The sequence below is a fragment of the Antrostomus carolinensis genome, unplaced genomic scaffold (assembly GCF_000700745.2).
Source record: "Antrostomus carolinensis isolate BGI_N321 unplaced genomic scaffold, ASM70074v2 scaffold3036, whole genome shotgun sequence".
Lineage (NCBI taxonomy): Eukaryota > Metazoa > Chordata > Aves > Caprimulgiformes > Caprimulgidae > Antrostomus > Antrostomus carolinensis.
The window spans coordinates 22796-47395 of record NW_010321009.1 but is presented as its reverse complement, the minus strand read 5'-3'; the positions used below and the strand labels follow the sequence as shown (position 1 = coordinate 47395).

At 37.7% G+C, this 24600-nt stretch overlaps 1 protein-coding gene across 1 annotated transcript in view; it reads left to right on the top strand.

Annotated features, from left to right (window-relative positions):
• The window catches only part of LOC104526325 (nesprin-1-like), a gene marked incomplete at its 3' end in the record, with an annotated part of 63025 nt that overhangs the window by 23255 nt on the left and 15170 nt on the right, over nucleotides 1-24600 (top strand). The window contains exons 3-4 of the mRNA XM_029085388.1: nucleotides 19268-19409; nucleotides 21900-21961. Coding sequence (XP_028941221.1) covers nucleotides 19268-19409; nucleotides 21900-21961 — 204 coding nt within the window. The remainder of the gene's footprint in view (nucleotides 1-19267; nucleotides 19410-21899; nucleotides 21962-24600) is intronic.

Below are 24600 nucleotides of genomic sequence, written 5' to 3'. Positions count from 1 at the left end.
TGCCTTCAGAACCTCCCAAGTAGTTCAGTTACATCAAAATAACTTGAGGGTTAGGGGTACAATAGCACAACATTTATTTTCACTTTTTTCAGTTAAAGTAATGTAAATGCTACTTGGAGGAATCAGTGCTCTGCTCTTAGCTCATATTAACATTTTAATCATCTTCCATACTGTAATTTATGCACCCTAATTTGTTTGCCCGATTTAAATTTTCAGGAGCAGGGGGAAGATGGATATGCGAAGTATTCAACAAGATTATATATATATAGGCACGGAGAAGCAAAATAGTGACTTGAGTGGACTGAGGTGTAGTCTTTTCTTTTTTTTTCCTTATATTTTCAGATGTTTTTCACAATTTGCCTTTATTTTGTGACTGTTCAGCTTGAAATGTATGGGAAATTCCCAATAAGAAAATGTTGTCGGTGTGTATTATTTTATGTAGAGGCAGTGAATGCTGTGAACTTTTATTTAACCAGTAAAGAATCCTGAACTGTGCAAGTGTTAGAAATTACATTGTGTTAAGAGTGCAGTGTTTTTGGTTGAGAGCTATAATGGCTTTATTTTAATGTGTTTTTTGGGTTTTTTTTTCAGTTTTACAACACTGAAAGACAAATCATACTGAAAGACAAAATTATAATTGGAGCAAGGACTAGACACACTTTGGGGGATGTTCAGTTTACACTCTCCATATCTGTGTCATATTTTTTTTGGCTCTGGAATGTCTGAAGTTCTATACTATCAATATGTACTTAAAAATCACTTTCAGCCTTTGATTACAGAGTGTTCAGCTCTCAAAATACTTGATGCTTTTTGGATTCAATTATTAGTAAAATACTAAACTAAAACACTAAATAATCTTCTGATCTTCATGGCTGGAGAAGAAGGCTTAAAAATTAGATGCCTTGGGCGCATGGCTCCAGAAGATAAAGATCTCAATATAATTAAAAAAAAAATTTAAAAAACCCCACCATTTTGGGGTGTTGGTCCTTATATCATATCCTGATAGCTCAGTAAATCCTGAGAATGTAACTGGCTCTGGTGTTGACCCTGCAGGGGAGAATTTAAGAAACTTCTCTCATTCAGTTTGCAACTCAGATGTGAGCTTTTCTGTGGGAGCTGTGATTTGAGCCAATTCTCAGATAGATCAGTTCCATCACGCTTTTGGTTTAGGGATGCTCAGGGTTATAGTAATCTAACCTCAGGATGAGTAAATGGGGTTGATCTGATAAACATGGACTTTGGGAATAAGGTATGTTTTGTGCAATGGGTCACTCAGGTGATGTTTTTACTCAAACCTCTTGAATAATTATGTTAATTATTTCAGTACTAATTGTGTTAATACTTTAATAATAGTTACCTACAAAGATACTGGTGCAGTTGAAGCAACACTGTGAAGGTGACAGAGTTGTCCTTCATCTGCTGAGACCCTGAAGGGCCTACTCCTTTATTTTAACCCTAATGAAAGTTGGTCTACAGGATATCTGCAGATGTTTGCCTTCAGAATCACTCTTTAGTACTCTTCCCATCAGTGTAAAAAGTTTACCAGTAAGTTTGGACTAGTCTAGGGTAGCAATGGGAAACTGAATTTTTCACAGCATTTCACTATTAAGTTCTCTCCAGATTATGACACAAGCTTGTACCTGCTGAAGTCAGTAAGTGCTGCTTGGACTCAGAGCAGGGACTTTAAATCTTCAGCGTCTTTCAGGAAGTATAACTCCTTTGCCAAAACAATTAGAAAATACTGTGGTATGCAGCTATCAGTTTTTGAGGCAAAGATCAAGATACTAGGTTGTAGCACGTAATCATTTCCGTCTCTGTTTTTCCAGTTTCCTGGTATGAAGTAATATCAGTAGTCAAACATCTATGCCAAGGATATAAAAGTAAAGTGATCTGAAATCACATTAAACAGTTTGTTGTAATGCTATGAATGTTACGTCCCATTAAGCAGCTGAGTGAAGTTTTTGAGCGCTGTATGCTGTGGCAGACGCGTTTGGGCTTGTTTGTTGACCAGGCAGTGTTTAATTTTTCTGCTGTATCACAGATAAGAAATACTGCTTTCCCAGACTAGAGTAATAACTCAAAATTAAGAGGTCTAGTCTTCGAATGCAAATATTGTCATAAGGAGGAAATTAAATTGACACAGGAAGAGTTTGTATAAGCATGGTGTGAAACACAGCACTCAAATGGTAGGAAGGAATTCTGGTCTTGCAGTTATTTCACAGCCAGACCTCCCTTGAGGAGGGTGACAGTGTTTGATCCCTCTTGGGGCCAGCTCCCACCTTCCCCCAGTGCCCAGCCCCTTTTCCTGCTCTGCCCCCAAGTCGAGCCACTCATGCCATCCACGGTTGGCTGCTCTCTCCATGCTGTGCTGCCTTCCCCCCCTGCTCAGTGTGCTGCTACAAATTCATTGCCTCGTTAGGAGGATTTACTAGAGGTCACTCAAAAGTAATTACTTGAGCTGTTTGCTTCATCTGCAGTATGACTTCCCTTCAGGAGTTAAGTGTCTGTTTCACCAGCTGGAAACCACACCGGTAATTAAAAAGCAAGTAGCAAAGGTCTGGGTTCTCCCTCCCAAAAGTGTGGACGTGGGAGAAATTCGCCCAGTAATGCATTTCTTCGTTAATGGGATTTTTTTCTGGGGTATGGTTTCATGCTGATCAGTAATACCTAAATATTATAATAATGGCTTGTTTGTCTTGGCAACAATAATAGAAGAAATCAAAACTTTATACTGAAATTAGGAAAATTCATTACATGAACTGCTGATAATACCACATCATGTGAATTACCATAAGCAAATATTTTATTTTTATGATCTCATGTAGATATTTAGATATTTTTTTCAAAATGGCCTGAGGCCTCTTCTTCCTCTCCAGTGGACGTGCACAAAGCAGAATGAGCAGCTGACTTCTTAGGGCAGAACAGACCTTGCTTTATTTCTGGCACAAACCTGTTGAGAACTTCAATACAGATGATGGATGGGCCAGGTACACATTCTTACCACAAACTGCAGAGGAGCTGAACAAATTCTGTTTCCTTTTGTATAAACAAATACTATCAGAGAAATGCCAGCTATTTGTTCCATTTTTGTCATCAGGATAGTAAGAGGCAAATGTTTTTCCTGTGTTGCAAGGTCATGTTTAACATAAGTTTTATCAGTTGCTGCAGCCTGGTAGGAAGTCCCTATTGGTGCTGTAAATGAGGTTCACTACTTGTGTTTATGAGCCAGCACCCCAGTTGCATCTCAGTTACAGCATATGGCTATGCAGCTATATTTCTAAACAGGAAACAAAATTCAGCTCTTGTACTGTCCTTCCTGTCACCGTTGCATCCTTCTGCACCAGCAGTGTGCACAGAGCTTCTTTAACACCTCTTGAGAAAATCATACATTTAACAGGAGTGTACTTGGCATATGTAAAGTAAAGGCAGCATGTTGCTGGACAGAAACATGGTCACCACTATGCTGCCAACTTTATCTGTGCCAAAGCCCTGAAAACCCAGGCTGGAGCTGCTGCTTCCCCTGTGGAGTTAGGGTAGTGGCTACTGCTGTGGGAACAGAAGGGACATGACTCTTTGGACTCCGCAGTTGCTGCTCCGACTTCTTGCAGGGTCCATACTTCAGACTGGGGAGGCAGCTTTACTATTATGTATCTTAACTGATACTTTGCTTAATAACTCAAGTTAATTTAAAAATAAAAATAAGGAAATGTTTGGGGATGGTAATTTTCGGTGAACCACAGTTGCTTTTCACTGAGTTCGTCATGGTCATGATATTCTGATCTACAGCATAGTCCTCGTGTTTTGCCTTTCAGTATTCTGTTATCTTTAGATGAAACTGGAAAGTGCTCTTATGAGTCCTAAAGGGCCTCGGGGGTTTTGTTTACTGATTACGAAATTCAGACACTTTGTGTCTTTGTGGCTTCTCATGATAATTTTGTTTTGCTATTTTGGGAATACAATAGAAGCATCCTAGGGAGTATCAAAAGGAAAACGGCTGATTTAAAAAAGGTAAAAGTTAAATCTGTGTGACCTATTTTTCCTTTCATTTAGTCTGACTTTACAACTGAACATAGACTCCAATTTACATAAACTCGGCTCACTGTGGTTTTCATCATGCTCTAATTTACTCTTGTGCAATCGTAATGATGTCAGTGAAATGGCTCACTGTGAAATCATAATCAGGCCAAGAACTTCTAAGCTTTCTAGAAAGTGACTTCAGGTATGTCGTGAAACAATGACACTGAAAAGGAAGAGAGATGTGTGCTAAATGTAATGAATAAAACAATAGTTGTACAAACCAAGCATAATATATAGGTTAGATTTACAATGTTTTTTAAATTCTTTTTTCTTTCATACAAGGATAACTAAAAACAAAACAAAAGGAAGAAACATATCCTAGGTATAGTGAAAAAAACCCAGTGGCAACAAAACAAGGTACTGCTTTCTCAAGAATTGATTTAACGATGTTTTACTTGGGTGTTTTTACTCTATGTTTCTGTAATATCTACAAATTTTAGGGAAGATGTTATGCTGCAAATGTAGCCTTTTGAATCCTCTCATTTAAAAGTAAATTATGTAAGTGATTAAGTTTGTTTAAAAGTATATATAGAAGTTAATATCAGTTAATATCACCTATCCACATTTTTATTTTGAACTCTGAACATTTCTGGCTGTTTCTTGAAAGACATATGCTTCTCACAAAACAATTTTTTATGATTCAGTAGCAATATTTTTCACGTTAAGAGAGTGTGATGAAGTATGATATTATACAGTAATAAAGACTTTCTGTTGGCTCTACCGAGAACAAAGTAGAGCTTGTAAAGAGGACAAGAAATTTGGAGTCTGCAGTAATGTTTGTAATTAAGTTGAACATGTGTCCCAGACTCCTGGGGTATTGATCACCCAGAATAGAAATCAACTGGGTGGTGTCCTATGTCTTCTCTGATCCTTGCCCTTTCCTAAAGAAGCCAAGCTTGGGATAGTAGGGAGTTAATGCAACCAAGTTGTCATCCCTTTAATTAAACAATATCCAATGAGTTTCTGTAACAATTTAGGTAGAAGTGAAGGAGGTTGAGTTCGTAATTCAGCTCACACTGACGGCCCACAGGAAATTTGGGAAGAGGTTTTGCCTCTACAATGAATATTCATGCACTCCGCTCTTTTCTGGTCCCACAGATACATGGAAATCCTGCAGCATGTGAATATTCTACCTACCATATTCTCTCTTAGTTCATGATGTTACTGTCTCTGTGCTTATGGATACAAACAGTATATTGTGCCCTCTGGAACATGCGTGAGTGTTACTATACTGATTGCTAATGTCTTCTGAAGCTGTAATTAGCTACCTAGTCATTGCCATTGATAGCAATCAGCGTATACTTGCACAGCAGGAGTATTATAAAGATGTTTGGAAAAAAACCCAAATACAGACTATGCCAGCATTGATTTGACTTCAGGTCCTGTGAGCAGTTGTGGTCTTGATGAACCCAGTATATCTTCCAATTTTCAGGCTTCTTGCAAAAATACACTTTCTAGGAAAAACTGATGCTAGGAGGTGATAGGTGCAAGAGTTTATTCAGCAGGGCCCAGTAATAGTAAAACTTTTTGTATGACAGGGAAATATTTTCTCTTTACAAATGCATATGCTATTAAACAATAATATGAAAGAACTGTACCATTGTATTTCACATGAGAAATGGTTGCCAATTTGAGGTATAATCTCAATGACAAATGCTTGCTTCATTCACTGGCAAAATTCTTATTAGTTTGCGTGGTGCAGGATTAGGTCATGAATGATTACCAAGATCATGGTTTTGTTTAAGTAAATGATTAAAATAATTTATTACTACAAAAAAAGAAAAAAAGATAATTGTCTAAAAGGCAGTCCCCATGTATCATAAATGCTTGAAATTAAGCCTTGCTTGCCCCTGGCTGTTCGGGATGAGGAGAATTATTTGCTTGCAGGCCACCGCTGCCTTTCCTTTCATGACAGCATTACCCAGAAGCCCCGTGCTTTGCTGTGCCGACTCTCCAGCTGAACTTGTTAAACTCGGTTTCTGTTGAGCTGGCAAGGGCAGCGGTAGATGGGAGGCTACTTGCCCTCTCCCAGGGCATGGGCATTACTGCTGCCACCCTACAAGACCAGAGACTTCATAATTCTAACATGATGGCTGAGTTCTGCTTCTTGTCCTTTTAAGTGATGTAGTTGCTACAAATATTCTGTTACTTTCACGGTGATGTCTGTGATTTACTACTACAGAAAGGACTATTTAAGGCAAACACAATAGTGACAATACCCTTTTGATCTACTTGCTTACTGTGCTGTTTTACAGGAGCATGCCAAATCACCTTTAAAAATAATAATCAAGGCCTAGACAAGTACATTTTAAGGTGAACAATGTCCAGTTTTATGCCAGAGTCATTCTGTTCAGATCAATGCAGTTCTGTTGAGTGAAATGAGGTAGTATATGAATGAATAAAACTGATAAGTGAAGATACTTAATTGTTGATTATTGGCTTACATCCTAGGATTTTAGGGTGGAATGATGTTCAGAGAACAGATTCTGATTTTGATGTATAATCGAGTCTGTATTTCTAAGATTCGTTTTCAGCTGATTAAGTTGTTTTCATGAACATTATTAACCAGTTTTCTTTTACGTTTTTCTCTTCAAAAGAGTTGTCCTTTTTTGTGTGTGGTTTTTTTTTAGTGAACTTAATTACTCCCTCTTGTTATTTTTCATAGAATTTTCATATCATTGTGAAACAATGTTACAGAAATAGTTGCAAAGTCACATGCTGAATCATTATGTCAGATGTGGAGGGCAAAATTGTAAACAATACCAAAACCCACAATTTCTCAATTGACAATTTTCCATTTATGCACCAAAAATGATAGGGAAGATTTGGATAAAACCTGTGTGGTAGTGTAATTAAAGACTGATCTTATCACATGAGTAGAAGGGGAGAAAATAATTCCCTGTAATTGTGTACAGACACAATTACATCTGACATATGTAATTTCTGTGAGTAGTCTTGACGTTGATAATAGTGTCATACATTCCAGGACAGATGTTCCGAAGCGTGAGCAGATTCCGCCAGTTTCTTCCACTTTTCCAGCTGCCCATCAGAGGTTTTTCCCACCTTATGGGAGGGAATATGTTCTCTAGATAATTCATAACTTTCTTCTTTCCTCCTCAGATTCCTCCCTTTAACCTAGCTTTTGTCCCTTCTAGGTCTGAAACAGAGATCTAAATCTAGCTGCCATCATGGGGATGGGATGGAAAGCAGGGACAGGTGTTGAGCATGCAGAACAGTTTCTTTCTGGGATTACTTGGAGCTGAAGCAATTATGAGTAGTAAAGATTTATTTTTGCCCTATATTTCCCATGCTGAAGTGTGTTCAGCCACTCTTCATGAGAATGGTGTGTGCAGTTTGCTTAGTGCTTCATCAGGGTTGTGAAGTTGGGTTGTCAGGGAGTCTAAGTGCTAAAATTCAAGGGTATGTGAGAATTTGAAATGGCTTTTAATTTGGACAAATTAGGATAGATTTTTGCAAGGATAGCCAGAGCTCTGCTTCTTGCCAAATGTATAACTCTGAAGTTCCTATTTATTCATGCATGCATTGAGAAAAAGTGAAGAAGAGGCCAATCTAAAATTAAGACTCTTTGCATCACAAATAACTTGTAGATGGATAGACAAAAAGTAATTTTATTTTCATTGGCTTGTTAAAGCATTGCTTGCCATAAATCATGTTTGTTTATATTTCTTCATTGCTTGTAGGTCTTTACCAGATAGTTTCTTTACTAGCTCCTTTTATCTTTCTATGGTTGAGCAATTATATACACTTCCAGCACTTTATTACCATAATAGAATTGTCTGTAGAAATCATGTTTTTACCGAAACAAATCCTAATAGAATTGCACTTTGTAGCTCACCAGTTTGTCTTGAAGTTTTATCAGCCTCTTTTACCTTTGTCTGACTGAATTGAAAACACAGACCAGGCTGTGATTCCTGTCACTTTGAGGGCTCCCTGAATGTTTAGGTAATTAGATGTTTTCAGTGGGGCATTTGGATGTTTAACTTGAGCATGACAGTGGTTGCAGTTCAAAATGGACAATCCTTTGCAGCTTTCATGAACTCACTGATGGTGAATGGACTTTATCAGACAAGGTAGTCAAAGCAGTGCATTTTTTCAAGGTGTTCGTGTTTCATGTAACACTGAGAGCACAGAGACTGAAAGAATGAGGATCACAAAAGTAACTGTTGCTGGAGGGAAATCTCACATTGCCTAATCTGACTTCCTTGAAAATCCTTCAGTTTTAGATAGTTAGCACATCATGTTACTGCCTGGTGTTTGTTGGGCAACTGTCTGTCTTTCGATGTGGTGTGCTGTTTTTCATCGTACAACATAACAGCATATTTTATTTGGTGCCAAAAACTTGGTACTACTTTAACCTTATTACCATGTCTATGTTGGTTTTTTACTGAATTTGACCTGTTCTGTTGTTTTGTTCTAATCTTTTTATTAGTATTAGGATTATTACTACGTTGGTTACTATAAATAACTAGAAAGGTTTATTATCTTTATTGGTGAATACTCTGAATTAACAGCATACTAAAAATTCCACTAGAATAAAGGAATTCATTATGAGATCATGTGTAGAGCCCTCACAAGAAACTGATATTTAGTCCCCGTTTCAACAGGTTTATGGAAGCCTTGGAATATTAAATAGCAACATGAGTCAGTAATGTACCCTTGCTGCAAAGAAGGCTGACGATGCCCTGGGCTGCACTAGACAAAGCATTGCCAGCATGTTGAGGGAAGTGATCTTTCCCTTCTACTCAACACTGGTGAGGCCACCCCTGCAGCACTGTGTCCAGCTCTGGGTTCCTCAGTGCAAGAGAGACATGGACATAATGGAGAGAATCCAACAAATGACCACAAGGATGAAGAAGGGAGTGGAGCATCTCTCCTTTGAGGAGAGGGTGGGAGAGCTGGGACTGTTTAGCCTGAAAAAGAGAAGGCTCCAGGGGATCCTATGAATGCACCCTGAAGGGAGGGTGCAAAGAGGACAGAGACAGGCTCTTCTCAGTGATGACAGGACCAGAGGCAATGGGTACAAACAGAAACACAGGTTCCCTCTGAACATAAGGAAACACTTTTTCGCTGTGAGGATAACTGAGCTCTGGAACAAGTTGTCCAGAGAGGTTCTGGAGTCTCCATCCTTGGAGATTCACAAAAGCCATCTTGGCATGATCTTGGGCAGGTGTCCATAGGTGGCCCCATCTTAGAAGGGCAATTGGACTAGATGACATCCAGAGGTCCCTTCTAAACTCAACCATTCTGTGATTCTGTGAGATTAACTGGAATCTCACTTTTGACTAAGACATACTTAATAGTGAAATTGATACCCTAAGTTTCTTCACTTGAAAGGAAAAAATACTTAGTTAGGGTCTGAGCACTTCACAGTTTTGGGTGTGGTTTACTTGTCTTTCATTATTTCTTTCTATCAAATCCTATACAAATATATAACATTTCACAATTTATATTCCACACTAAAGTGCATAAATATAATTTTTCCTCTGGGTGACTGCAGTAAAATTCTGCTGACAGCAGTTGATATAGCTCAGTTTAAACCAACTAAATTTTACCAATTAACATCTATAGAATGTGTCTTTAAGAACATAGGAAAAACGAATTTTATCTATAGTATTTCATTACCACAGGTGGACTCAAACAGTATTTAATTTAAAGTGAATAGTATAAAAATAGGCAGAAGATATTAAACAGTGGACCCAAATTTTTCAGCCTCTGACTTTCCAATATAATTTTCACTGGCAAGATCTGCATGCTTTACATTGCATCGTAATACGAGTATATTTTTAGCACATAATATTGTTAATACTCAGTAGTAACAATGTTAATTTTTCATTTCCATAATTATGCTGGTTTTTTAAGTTCTATTTTGTTTTGGGGTTTTTGTTGGTTTTGTTTTTTGTTTTTTTTTGCTTTTCTTCTGTTCACTTAATTTGGGGGTAAACTGGAATACTGTGTGATAAGGGCCTAAAATCCTACTTTAAAGGACTCATCTCGTCATCAGAAAAGTGTAGGTGTACTTGTGCCATGTGCTACCCAGTGAAGGGAGACAGATTCAGTCACACAGTGAAAAGGGACATCATCTGCACTTCTCCCATACTTGCAGTGCTACTTTTGTGTAGATAATTTCACCTCATTTAGAAGGTTGTATTTTTGTGGTAGGTATACAGGACAGGTTAGAAAATAGGACTGGAAAAGACTTCGAAGTCATCTGTTATCTGCCTTTATAGGCTACCACACCAATAAAATGTTGAAGTCTTGGGAGATCGCTTCAGAGTGTTGTTGTTCTTAAGGGTGAAAATGTTCCTCTAACTCTAGCCTAAATATATTCATATCCCATTGTAGCATTCTGCTCTGGTGCTCTTACATGGTTTTTTAAAAAAATTTTAAAGAGGCTTTTTCTTTTTTGTTACTCATTCCTTTCTCTAATAGATTTTCAGAGAGCAATTATACTATTTTTGAAAGTAAGCAGTCTACATAATTTTAGTTTTCTCTTATATCAGCTCTTCAGCCTGTTGAAGTATCTATTCCAGATGCTCACGTTTTTTGAACATGGGTTGACAGAACTCTGTATAATACTCCATGTGTGTGCTTTTTGTGTCTGGAACAATAATTTTTATTCTCCAATTTAGCTGATTGTATCTTACCTGATAGCATAATGAGATTCCACTTGCCTTTTGTCACACTAGTGGCTTATGTCATTCTTGTAGCAGAACTACAAAAGTGTGCTTCCTCTAGTTTGGTTTCTATATAGTGAGTTTCCACCTCACAGCCGAAATTCATGTTACTCTCTGAGTTTGTAGCCTTGCCTTTTGAACTGTTTAGTAATAGTTATCTAACTATTTCAGTTATCTCAATATCTTTAATTTTTAAGATATTCTGATTCCATTGTAATGGTGTTTCCCTAATATGAGTCATCGGTAAACTTTATAAGCACTGTTGTGATTTTCCTCCAAAATCGTGGCTGAAAATACTAACAACTTAGACTAGTCTCCAACCTTTTTTCCTTCTTATATCAGCATTTAAGGAAGATCCTTCATCAAAGTAGCCCTATTTTTGACTTCTCTACCTGCACAGTAACTTATTTTATGATTACTTTCAGAGGTAGATGGTGGGACAACTCTCTGAGTTAGGTACAGCTCAGTGTAAAAGTGTCAGAATTCATCATGTATTATTTGGTAGAAAAGTATCACATTTAAAATACCAGTGGTAGAACTTTTTTAAGTGAGGGATTGTCTGTTTGGAGACACTTAAGAAAACAAAGGAAATCAGATGAAAGTATGAAACAATTGTATATGTGCCAAAGTACATTTAAATCTTTTGTGAAGGCTGGCATTCAGAAACAGCAGATGGTTTTGGCTCTGAGAGGAATAACCACATGATCTAAGGCCACGTTATATTTGTACAAGACCTCTGTTGGAAAGATGTATTCACATACAGCTTGCACGCAGTTCTTCACTCCTAACACCTCTTCCACACCTCCACAGATACCAGCCATCTTCCTAATTCTGGAACATTTTAAATATTAATTTGTTTCAGCAGTTTTTGGATATGTTAGATTTCTTTTTTTTATTATTATTCAAGGAACAATGAAACATAGGAGTTGGCATTTCCCCCAGAACTGAGTTCTTATATGTGCTGCTATGTATTTTTCTTTTATTACAATTTACACTTGGAAGACTAATTAATTCGTAAGGTCCTGGTTTGAACCTGAGTTAGAAGATATTTGAACATGTGTATAATTTTATAAATATAGTGAGGAATTCTTATGACTGTTTTAAGTAACATAGCAAATTTCTTACTAACAATAGAGAACAGTTTTTCATAAAATCATAGAGCCAAAGAACAGGCCAGACTAGAAGTGTCCTCAAAAGATTGTTTAGTCTAACCTTTTATGGGAAGGGGAGCCTAGGTGAGATTATCTGGCATCTTGTCCAATGACAACTTGAAAATCTGTAGTGATGGAGACTCTACCATGTCCCTGAGGAAGTTGTTCCAGTGAATGATTGTTCTTACTGTAAAAAAATTGTTTCTTATACCAAGATGAAACCTCTCCTCGTGCAAATTTTATCTGTTGCCCCTTGTCTTCTCCATGTGGCTTCTTGTGAAGACAGATTCTCAGTCATCTTTTAGCCACCCTTTAAGTGCTTAGCCCTTTCATTTACTTCTAATACCAAACCTATCAAGTTTAAAATAACTGAATATGTGAGTAAATAATTCATAATTTAATTCTAAATGTATTTAAAATTAAAATGGTAATTCCATTTTTTTCATTGGGTAGACTTTCATAGACCTTCATGTCTACAAGATGTGTAACTATAGCAAAAATTATCTCAAAACTGCCCAGACTTTCCACAGAATAAATATAGAATTCTACATTTTTTTACACCTTTAGTAAACCATTGTCATTTCAATGAGCTTAGGCATAAAGAGAACTGATATAATTGTAGAATGTCTTTTCTGTAAGACAAGAATCATGTGTGGGGTTTTGGTTTTTTTTTTGCACAAATTTATTTGTAAATTATAGATGCTGCACTCCTACATCCTAATTTAATCTCTTGGATAACGTGTGCTTAGTATGTCTCCATTAGTTTTGATTTATTTCAGTAGATTTTGTGCTCTTACACAACTCAGTCAAATTTTCTCCGCTGCTTTTAGTCTATTGATTCACTGCAGTCATAGAAAAATAGTAATCTTACCATTGGTAGTAGAAATTTGCTACATGCAGTGCATTTGGTGCAGTGCATTTGGTGCAGTGAATTTAAGTTTATGTGCCTTATTAAACAGAAAAATTAAACATTCCAATTCAGACATTTTTGTATCAAATCCCTCCAGGTTGTACTGCTTAATGTTGTGAACTGTCCTATTAATGTCATATTATATTAGTAAATCTGAAAATCAATGGCAACTGTTACAAGTTATTTGCCTTCCTGATGTGGTTTGCTTCAGGAAAACAAAACTTTCTATTGTTTTAGGAGCTGTGTTAAGTGCCATACAGTTAGTAAAAGATAGAATTGGAGCCTATGTTTTCAATTTTCAAACATATGCTACCTTCAGTATGATCTCATAGATGTTTGTATAACTGCATATTAAGTACCCTTCGTGACTGTAGAATGACTACTTAAAGCCCTAACAAAGATACTTGTAGACATACTGGTCTCGAACTGGGTGGATTTCAACATTTTTAAAGACTTTATTTAAATTATTTGCTAGGAGTACTTCTTGTCTTTAAGACTTCTGCTAAAAATTATATTTTGTTTCAGTAAGACATGTTTTGTTCAATCTGACTTTATAAAAACTTCTAGGAGAGTGAACCAGCAACACACAAAAGTTATTATACACAGGCTTTTCATGTCAATGGAAAGAATTGCAGCAAAATGTTTAAATGGTAACATGGTGTCAGCTGCAGAACCACAGTGAACTGAAAAAAATACAAATATTTCCTTAGGTATTTTTTTTTATAGTCATTGCAGATGCTACTGTAATAGATACAGAGTTTATAGGCAAGAGAATGATTTTTCATCAAGATGTGTTGAAAACTTTAAGTCTTTATGAAAAATTTGTTCTTAAACTGGTGTTCTTATTTATTAGCATGGATGGATTGAAATTTGAGTGTGATGTAGGATAGTTATTCTTATTAATGAACATCACTGGATTTTCTAAATTTCTAGCTGATTTGTCACCATCCAAAACTTCCCTTTAGGTATACAATTAGGCAAAATAATTAATTAAAAGAACAAATGCCAAATGCACTCTGGTTAATTGTAGCAGGCTATTTTCGCCTTGTGTATTGGTCCAGGAAAACATAAGTGCATGTGAACACTTAAGTTTACTGTCACCCATGCCAGACTGGTGAATAAACACACCTGTAGAGCAGCAAATCCCAAATCTTTCAGAAAGCACTGAAGCCATTGCAGATAATCATATGAAATATTGTGTATCCAACTTTTAGTTAACGTCTTCTTCAGAATATTGCTTTTAAAAATTAATTAAAGGAGCTCATAATAGTCTTCTAATAGGTGTCCTCTTAATTTCTGACTGTATTCGATCAAGTGCAGATACAATTCAAGTGAGTAATATATTTACAGCCACATTTAGGAGATTAAGGTAACAGTGGAGATGATGAGAACAACAGCAGCAGCACAAGCAGAAATGAGTAAACATAAAATGCAAATACATTATCGATTAGTTCTGAATATATTCTGCTTTGACATGTAAAGAGGAACAAAATGCAGCCCATTCAGGCAAAATGTGGAACAGATCAATTTAACACCACAGTTTTTTTTATAAGTTACACAAAACAGGAGCAAGTGTGCTACAAGGACTGGCACAGGAAAGATGCACGAAGTCATAAAAATTATATTTTGTGCGTATCTTCCAATCCATTGCAGGAATCACATTATTCTCATTAGTTTCTCCAAATGCCAAGGGAAGCCCTTCTGATCAGCCTGAAGAGCAGTTAGGAGCAGTACAATTATGTCCAGACTATGTCCTGGCTTCTAAAGATCATGATGATATCAGTGCACTGTGCTCTTTTCATGCTCTTTTCCTTCCTGTGAAAACCAGAGCACAGGAAGGTGGAGGATAAAGTGTGTCTGGATGGAGCACGAACTTTTGACATGTGCATATGGGAATATGGGTAAAACAGGGCATGACCTTAGATTTGAGGACTGGAAGTCTCCCAAGTCCCACAGTATAAATATATTCTGTGACAGCCTAAGTGCTGCTGTGAGATGGAACCAACAGCCCGAGTAAAAAGCACAAACTCTCCAACGCTGGCTAAACTTCTGGGTTTCCAGGTTTCAAAAATTTAAACTGCTTACACAGTCCCCAGCAAGTGTTTGTGCTTGTGAATGTGCTTGTATAGGAATAAATTAACTAAGAACAGAATAAGAGACATTGATTTGTTAGGTTTTTATTTGGTTACACCCAGATATTTTTTAAAATGCAAACTTCTTTGGGTCATAAATTGAATCATTCTGTATAACGTTCTAACTAGTGGCTGAATAGACATCGTATCTGTCTTAAAAATGAAGGGGATAAATAAGAAATGTGTAATATCAAAATAAATATTTTGTAAATACATTTCAGACAGACAGCAAGAGCAGAAAGTTCACAGCAGTGTGCCAGTTGCTGTCCAGCCGTATACTGCACAGCAAACAGTGTTTCTGCAGCTGTGAGGCTGCTTCTCCACACTTCAGTTTCCTGCCACTATTCCAACAATAAGCAAAGCTTTTTCTCCACTTGTGCTCTTCCAAATGATATAATACCTTTGGCCCCCAAACCACTGTACTGGGGTTACTTCTAGATTGGTATATGGTATATGCCAATGCAAACCCCAGAGAGCCAATTCTCATCATTTTTCCTACTAGGGTTTTGGCCAAGGATGACTGGTTGCCTTCTAGCCCTTGTGCATGGATTTCCCTTTTGCAGAAGCTGATGGGGAGCCGACTGGTGCTCAGTGGTGGAGCAAGCTACAGGTGGTGTGTGCATCTAGATCTCATAGCTTGGAAATTTAGATAACAGATCTGTTACTGGGACTGTCTCACTGTCTCTGATAAAACACATTCAGCAGAGGCATATATCCAAAAGCCACATTTTGACAAACTCCGTCTTCCTCCTCATTTAGGAAATGTCCTAAATGTATGAGGCATTTAAAAGTATATTCCCATTCTGTGTATCAGTACTGCTAAATCGTGCTGTCAACTGCATTGCAGTGACTGCTGAAATAAATTTTTCCCTCTTTCTTAGTTTGCTCCCACTGCCCATATCTCCCTCATCCTTTTTTTTTCTTCCTAAAGTGTATAGTGTTCCTATTAAACTTAGCAACTGACAGATGATATATTAGCTTTAGTGATACCACTGAAGTTTTTGTTTTGTTTTTTAAAAAGCAAAACTGTCCTGGCATTGTTCCATAAAAAACACTAACTGGAGACTTAAAGGAAAAGAAATGAGCCTGGATGGCCTCTGTGCAGTATTCCTGAATGGGGTAATCCATCTGTTACAGAGGTGTTGATTAAACTATGTAGTTTAAAACATTGTTCCTTTTCATAAGTAGAGTCTCCAAAGTACTACTTTAACTCTGCAAGCTTTTCTACAGCTGCTTTGAATTAAGACTGTCCTTAATGAAGATGGAAATTGCTATATAACATATCTTACTGAAAGTTTTAGAAATCTTATGCTGAACTGCTGACTGAGCAAACTTTCCCAGTATGGTGCTGTTTGCCACTTTCTGCACTGTATCATGTTCTCAGGTGACATTTTGGAACATTGCAAGTAGTTTGGCACATCCTTCTGCACTTCCAAGTTGTTTTAGCAGTATTCCTAAAGGCTCTGAAGACCTGGAAAACAAAAAATGAGAAGTTCTGGTGTTTTTAGGACAGAACTATCAAAAGCAGTGAAAACAAAAAAGAATGCTGAAAAAGAGGAGCTTTAAGCAACCTGAGTTGAATTTCACTAAATTAAGAAAAAAACTGTATCTCCACAATATTGTCACTAAGAATCAATCAAGATGCTTTTATTAGGCATGTGTGAACTCCGCTCTGTCATGTCTTTCACTCTGTGCATGAGACTCCTTCTTGTGTTACCTTGCAGTAGAACCCTGTATTTGCAACCCTACACTTCAGCCACCTTCCCACCATCTGATCTCCAAGCATCTGAGGCAAGAGGTGCTCGATGTGTGATCTGCTGCTGCACAGCACATGCCTGTGGCACATGGAGCTCTGCAGATGAAAAGGGGCTGCTGCCACAGCCAACAGGCAGGGACTGTGCTGCTCAGGAAGCCTGTCTCTAGAAAAGCTCCGCTAGAAAGCATGCCACTACTCTCTATCTCTTGATGTATATCAAGGTTGTGAATAGCAGCACAGAGTCTAGTTGGAGGCCTGTGGTTAGTGGTGTTCCACAAGGATCTAGTTCCACTAGATCCAGTCCTATTCAACGTGTTCATCAGTGACTTGGATGAAGGGACTGAGTGTACCCTCAAAAAGTTTGCTGATGATACTGACCTGGAGGAGTGGCTGATACACTGGAAGTCTATGCTGCCATTCAGTGAGATCTGGATAGGCTGGAGAACTGGGCACAAAGGAACCTGGTGAAGTTCAATAAGGGCAATTGTAAGGTCCTGCACTTGGGGAGGAATAACCCCAGGCACCAGTACAGCTTGGAGGTTGGAAAAGCAGCCCTGCAGAGAAGGACCTAGCAGTGCTGATGAACAACCAGTTGACCATGAGCCTACAATGTGCCCTTGTGGCCAAGAAGGCAAATGGTATCCTGGGCTGCATTAAGAAGAGTGTGACCAGCAGGTCGAGGGAGGTTCTCCTCCCCCTCTACTCTCCACTGTTGAGACCGCATCTGGAATATTTTGTCCACCTCTGGGGTCCCCAGTTCAAGAGAGAAAGGGAACTTCTGGAGAGAGTTCAGTGGAGGGCTATGAAGATGATTAAGAGGCTGGAGCATCTTTCAAATGAGTAAAGGCTGCGAGAGCTGGGTCTGTTTAGTCTAGAGAAGAAAAAACTGAGGGGGGACATTATCAATATTTATAAATATCTAAAGGGCGGATGTTAAGAGGTTGGGGCCAGACTATTCAGTGGTGGCCAACGACAAGACAAGAGGCAATGGGCACAAGCTGGAACACAGGAGGTTCCACTTAAACATGAGGAAAAATTTCTTTACTGTGAGGGTGCCAGAGCCCTGGAACAGGCTGCCCAGAGAGGTTGTGGTGTATCCATCTCTGGAGATATTCAAAACCTGCCTGGATGCAGTTCTGTGCAACTTGCTCTAGGTGATCCTGCTTTGGCAGGGAGGTTGGACTAGATGATCTCCAGGGGTCCCTTCCATTGGACATACCATTCTGTGATTCTGTGATATATTATGGTATAAATGATACTAGCCATTATAATATGCATGCTTGATGAATATTTAATCAGCATATTCCTATCTGAAGATACATGGTTGGTTTTGTTCATGTTTCAAAATAATTTGTTCTAAATGTTTTTAAGTAAATATGCCCAATTACATTTGTCCTTTTTCCCTAATCAACCTAAAAATGCAGCCTGTTGGTGGTGCTTTGGTAGAGAAAAGTTTGTAAAAGTAATGAAACTATTTCCAGCCAATTAAGACATTTGATTAAATAATACCAAACTTTCTTGCAGCATTTATTTCAGATGCAGAATCATCTTGTCTGTCATTGCATTTTAAAAAAATAGAGATTTTAATTCAACCTCTATTACGATATATTTACTGTAATTCCATAATATAAGTGAGCCTTTTATTCTCATTTCAATAGTGTGTATTACTCTGTTGACCCTTGTGGGTGAACAACATATGAATCTCCACACATAGTGTTTCATAACTGCCTTAATTTTACCAGAGCAAAACAAAGTCTGTTCAAATGCACTGGTGCTCTGATTTAATGAAATAGAAAGTACTGCATATTATCAGAAATTTGAGTTTATTTCAGGCTGATATAGGTGCACTCCAAAAATTCTATGCATCCTTACATATGTTTCATCCTTGTACAACAGTTCATATATATTATTAAAAGCTAAGTGGCCTACGTGTCTGCTCAGATTCATTGCTTGCTATTTGTTCCACTTCACTGTTTCAGCTGCAAAGCTGAAGGACATCCATGTCTAAATAGAGTATGCAGTGATGAACCCAAGTGGTTGCTTTTAAAAGCTGCTTTCTTTTATATGCATGACAATGTAGAGGAGGGTTATGCCATTCAGCCATTTTTATGCTTTCTGAGCAGTACATTGTTACAAAAGCACTGGTGAGAAGACTGTATTGCTTTTTGCAGCCACACATCTTACTGCTTTAGGATATTGACAGTGTAGTTGGGTTGTCCCAGTCCCTGGATGAATTATTCAGGCTCTTGACATCACATATTTCCACTAGCTGATTGGCTGGTGCTTGGATAATAAAATCTCTCCACAGGAAAACAGTGGAGAAGGATGATGGCAGTGAGACCAGCAAAGCTGCTGCTTCCAATACAGCTGGCTTTGGCTGGCTGTTGCATCTCTGCAAGAATATGTAAATATATTTTTAAGGTTTGGCTTCATGTGAATTTTCCGGTAAGAGCAGGTGGAGGGATTTGTGTAAGAGACCTGTGTTTCCAGTGAAGGAAAAAAAATCAGATTGTTCTTGAAGAATTACTTCTGGTTGAATTCTAAAGAGAAGCTGCACACTACACAAGACAGGAATAGCAGCCGCAGCAGCAGCAGCAGCAGCAGTGCTTATGGCTCGCTACAAAGGTGCTGGTGTCAGAAACATTGCATCGTTAAATCTGCTTCCTGGGTTCTTTCAGCACCAACAGGGTAAGTGGTGCAAGTAAGGAGCTGACAGTCCTTGCAAGTGGGGAGAGCATAAGAAACTATATGGCACATGCGTCTTGTGGGTATAGATGAACAATACCTCTGCAGAGAATTTACATCAGTTCAATGGAAATAGCATGTTTGCTTCCAGGGAAATTTATAAAATGCATGTTGATAATGGAATTTGTAAAATCAATGCATTACTTGAGTTATGTACAGATATAGGTTTTACAGTGGTAAAATCTGTTCCTTTTAAGCCTATACAAAACAAGTGCTAAAAAAAGGAAATTTTATTATTAATAATTGCTGTTGGGCTCATAAAGAATATATTACTCACATAAATTCCCTTGAAACAGGTTATTTTGAAAGGCTATTTCTGCTGTATGTTGATATGACTGAAACTGAGTACGTCTTCTGCTGGTAAATAAAAAGAGAACCAGGAGCTGGTTGTCTGTTTATTAGTTGTTGTCAGAAGGCTGCTTCTTTAATCACTAGGATGCACTGGAACTACAAATTAGGGAGTAATTTTTACTCATTTCTTTGATGACCTGGTTCTTTTCCTTTGGCATGTCATTCTATCAGGGTTGCTGAGGAATTTTAAGTTACAGAGATGTGAATGAAGCCAAAGCTGGACTGATTCTATGTGCATTCATTCTCCATCCCCACACTTCACACACAACTCAAAGTGTGCAAGTACTCCCACTGAAATTAATTGGGCTACCTGTGTACGTAACTGCTTGTCAGAGCAGAGCTGGCATTTACTGTATGTCGTGAGGGAAATATGTTGTTCGTTATTAGAAACCGTACAGTGAGATCTGTTTTCCATAATGTAGAAACAATTATCACATATAAAGTAAAGACACCCCTTGCCAAAAATAGTCAGTGTTGAATAGTCAGTATTTTGAGTGATATTTCTCATAACTCGCTTGTCAGTGCAACAAGTAGATTCTGAGGATGTAATTAATGTTTTTAAAATTATGTAAGACAGCCTACCCAGTGAAATCAAAGAAGAAGATAAAGAATGCAAAATTCTTTTCTTAGGCGTGAAGTGTGCTGATCTAGCAATAGATTAGCTGGAGAGATAGGTATCTTTTCTTTTCTTTTTTTTTTTTTTCCTATGGTATTATATGTGAGATAATGTTTATATGTAGAGAAAATATACAATCCTTGTGTCATAATGCACAAACACTTTTTGGGACCTCATATGTGGCCAGGGAGCTATCGTTGTCCTGCTTAAGATAACATTTATCTGATTAATTTTGTGCCGTGATTTGTATCTTTCTGTACCCTCATTGTGGAGCAGCATTGTGTGAGTGTAAAGCAGGGATCTTAGTAGTAGTACATCAAACTTAGTAGCTGTCTATTCCAGAGCTTTAAAAGGGATTAAATAATATTCCTTTTTAATTTTACAAATGTGAGAGATCAAATCACTATTCAGCGCTGCACAAGTCAGTAGCAAAGGCAGTATCTAAAATCACATTTTCCATCTGTAGGTTTTGGGATGTGCATGTGTTCTGATAAACTAAATATTTAACAGCAGTTTTATTTATTTGGATTTTCTGTACAGAAATGAAGGTGCTCATTCAGAACTGATGATGATAATAACATGATTTGTTTTCCAGTGAAATAGGTATTTCCTTTTATTTTTGAAAGTCTCCAACCAGTATTTGAATACCACTGGTGTGAAATTATTCCATGTGTCAAACCTGATTCCTGACAAGGAAGGGACAAGACTTTGTGGATTGGTTATGGCGCTGTGATTCTCTTCTCTCTGCAGCCATGACCCCAGCTGCAGAAGTTGGAGGAGCTCATTCAGGAGCTATTTTTGTCTATGCAGCTGACAACAGTCCCTGAGGGACTATCTGAGAATCAGTGAAATTCACTAGAAATCAGACAAGTGCTTCAAGACAGGACTAAGGGAGGTAGTAAGTAGCAGTATAGAAACTGCCTGAACTAACTAATGGCTCCTCCCTGGCAAGATCTCCCAGAAGGCAAATAAACTTGATAATACAATTTCAAATCTTTAATGCAATATTCTAAACATTTTTAAATATACATGCTAAGAATATTTTTTCTAAGTCCCTAGCTGACTTTCTACATAAAAGCAACTTGACTGACAGAAAAATGGATTCTATTTTAAAAGTACAGAGAAGTTCTAGGTGCTTAGACCTTGGGTAAATATAGTATGGACTTAGAATTCAAATTTATCTTGGCAATAAAATTTGAAATATTATCTTACTGGTCATTGACTCGTAAAGATTTGAACTTTGCTGTGAAACTCTTTAAATAGTCAAGTGTCAGAGCATTATTGTAAAAATATGAAGTATTTGTTATGGGTAGTTACAGGCAAAATTAACAGTTTCAAGAAAATATAGCAGCATTTCCAGCAAAGGCAGACTGTGTTTGTTGTCAGTAGGGAATACTACTCTTCCATTATGTAAATCCAAAATTATTCTGCAATGTCTAATCAAACTGATTTCCTTTTTTTCTCAGATGAACAAGAGTCAGTGCAGAAAAGGACTTTCACAAAATGGATCAATACTCATCTGGCCAAGGTAATATATGGCTTTGAAATCCCCGTTATCTGTACAGCATGTAGAGGATGAATCCATGTCAGCATGGTAGCAGTCAGCTGCAGCAGTGTGAGTGGCGTCTACAGGCAACCACTCAGCTCCTTTGGCCAAAACTGAAAGGTAGCACAGTAGCTGCTATTTCAGACAGAGGAAATATTTGAAACTGCTTACTATGAAACAGAAATATTAGCCTTATTACATAAAGTGTATACGAATAAAATTTCAGTCAGTTGTTGTGTCGTTTGATAGAGGCACCCTGAACTGTTTACAAACATAAATAGTGCTCCATTAATTCTGTGTCGAGTTACTTGTCTGATGCATCTTGTGATTTATCATGAAACTATTGTTGCTTCTTGTTACCACAACCTAAACTCCTCTTCTGGTTTTAGCAGAATAAAGACAGTGATTTACACACAATTTAAAAAGTATTAAGCTACAACTGGTATAAACTTTATCTGATAACATAAGCAGTGAGATTTAATTTCCCAGAGTTTTCACACAGCAGAGCTCTAACTATAATTATCAATCAGTCCAGTAAATTAAAATATTTAAACACTAGAGGTGGTCTTTGAAGTATGTATTAAATCATGAAGATTAATGAACTTGCAAATTGAGCAAAGAATAGCTGCAAAAGCACTGTTTTAGCTTCTGTATAAGAAATTGGCTAATAATGCCCTCAGAAATGAACAGAGCAAAGCAGGAAGCCTATATAATGCTATATCATGTGATTTGTTTTAATGGGACTGTATGGTAGAGCAACAACCTTTCTTTACATTGCTGTGGAACACAATTGAGGAATTTACTGTGAAATGAACTACATTGGCCTTGTAAAATTCAGCTGCAAGAACAAGGTCATCTTCAGGACCTCTTGACAGTGGATCCTCACTGGGAATGCAGTCTGTCCCCCTATTCTCTTTGAAATAATTTGGAAAAGTCCCTCATGCAGCAGAGAATTTAGGCACTATGTGTGCTCCATTTACTTCAACCGAGATGGAAAGACATTCAGTATTTGCTAAAGTGTTAGCAAAGTAGGCTGTGCAGATGTGTCAGGGGAGAAAAAGAACTCTTATTTCATGTTCTTCTATTTCTTAATTGTGTTGTATCACTAGTCAGTAATATCCAATAATAATTGACAAGTAGATCTATGTACATATTGTCAGGTATACTTATGTATGTGTGTGCTTGTACTGATAATTTGCTAGTAGTAACTGACTAATCCTTGGGAAGAGACAAAGTTGTGGTGGCAGCTCCGTTAAGAGATTTTGCTCTGGATTGAGAGTTGTAAATGCTGCCTCTACTGTACTAGTCACTTTGGGCCATGAGGGCTCAGGTAAACCTTTTGACTTGTGTGATCTAGGGGTATATTTCTTTAACGGGTCTGATATTGTAAAGGTTAATCAAACGCATACATTCAAACCAAACGCTTAACTAACCAAAGCCTTCACTTTTAGCTGTCTGAGCTACCCTGTAGTAATTGGTTGGTATTAATTAACTTTTTAATAGGAAAGTTGTTTCTATGATACTTTTATTGATGGCTGTCAGCAAATTTTCCTCACTGCCTAAGCCAGATATATAGATTAGCTCTCTTGCTTCCCATTTATGCTGCTATGCTGCCACAGGACAAGCACTGTTCATAGATTACTGAGATTAGACTCAACAGAAGAGAAATGACCCATGCTGTTCAGATCTTTAAGTTTTTAAAGCTTAAGCTTTTAAATCCTTGTTAGTCTTATTTTTGGAAAGCGTGGAAATACGTTTTCTGAGTTCATCATCACTATAGGAAATACTCCCCTTGCACTCGTGTTCCGAATTGGTTACCTGATTCTTGTAAAAGATAGTTGTGGGTTTTATTATTTCAAAAAAATTGTAAAACTATAACATCTCCTTTATCTGGAGGCTTTTGAAATGTGATAAGGAAAAATCCTGGAAGGAGACCCACTTTCAGGCAGCATTTTCTGCATTCTGCTCTCTTCTTTGAACCAAATAAAATGTGGAGCACCTCTTAAAATGTACCTAGTGAGGAACACCATGAAGTGCTGATCTCATGCTGGTAGCAGAGAAACAGCAATGCATACTTCTGTTAAAGCCAGTGAAGTTACACTGGGGTTAAATAATATGGAAGGAGATGTAGGGCTGGACTGGGTGCAGGTGTGGAGGTGATGGTGGCAGGGGGCTGCAGGGCAGCCTCTGTGAGGACACGGCCAGTTACAGCAGGACATGGCTGAGCCCCTCAGTCAAGCTGATGGTGCCTCTGGGAGGGTGTGTTTAAGAAAGGGAAAAATGCCACACAGGCAGTGAGATACAAATAAGTAAGAGTGAAAAAAAACCACAACAGATAAATGTAATGAGAGTACTGGTGAAAATTCTTCACTGAAAGGGTTATCAAGCATTGGAACAGGTTGCCCAGGGACGTGGTTGAGTCACCATCCCTGGAGGTATTTAAAAGATATGTAGATGTGGTGCTTAGGGACACGGTTTAGTCAGGGACTTGGCAGTATTAGGTTTATGGTTGGACTTGATGATCTTAAAGGTCTTTTCCAACCTAAATTATTCCTTGACTCTATGGTTCTATGAATTTAACTTTATGAAAAGGAGTAGGAGGGAGGTACAATTTTTTTCTT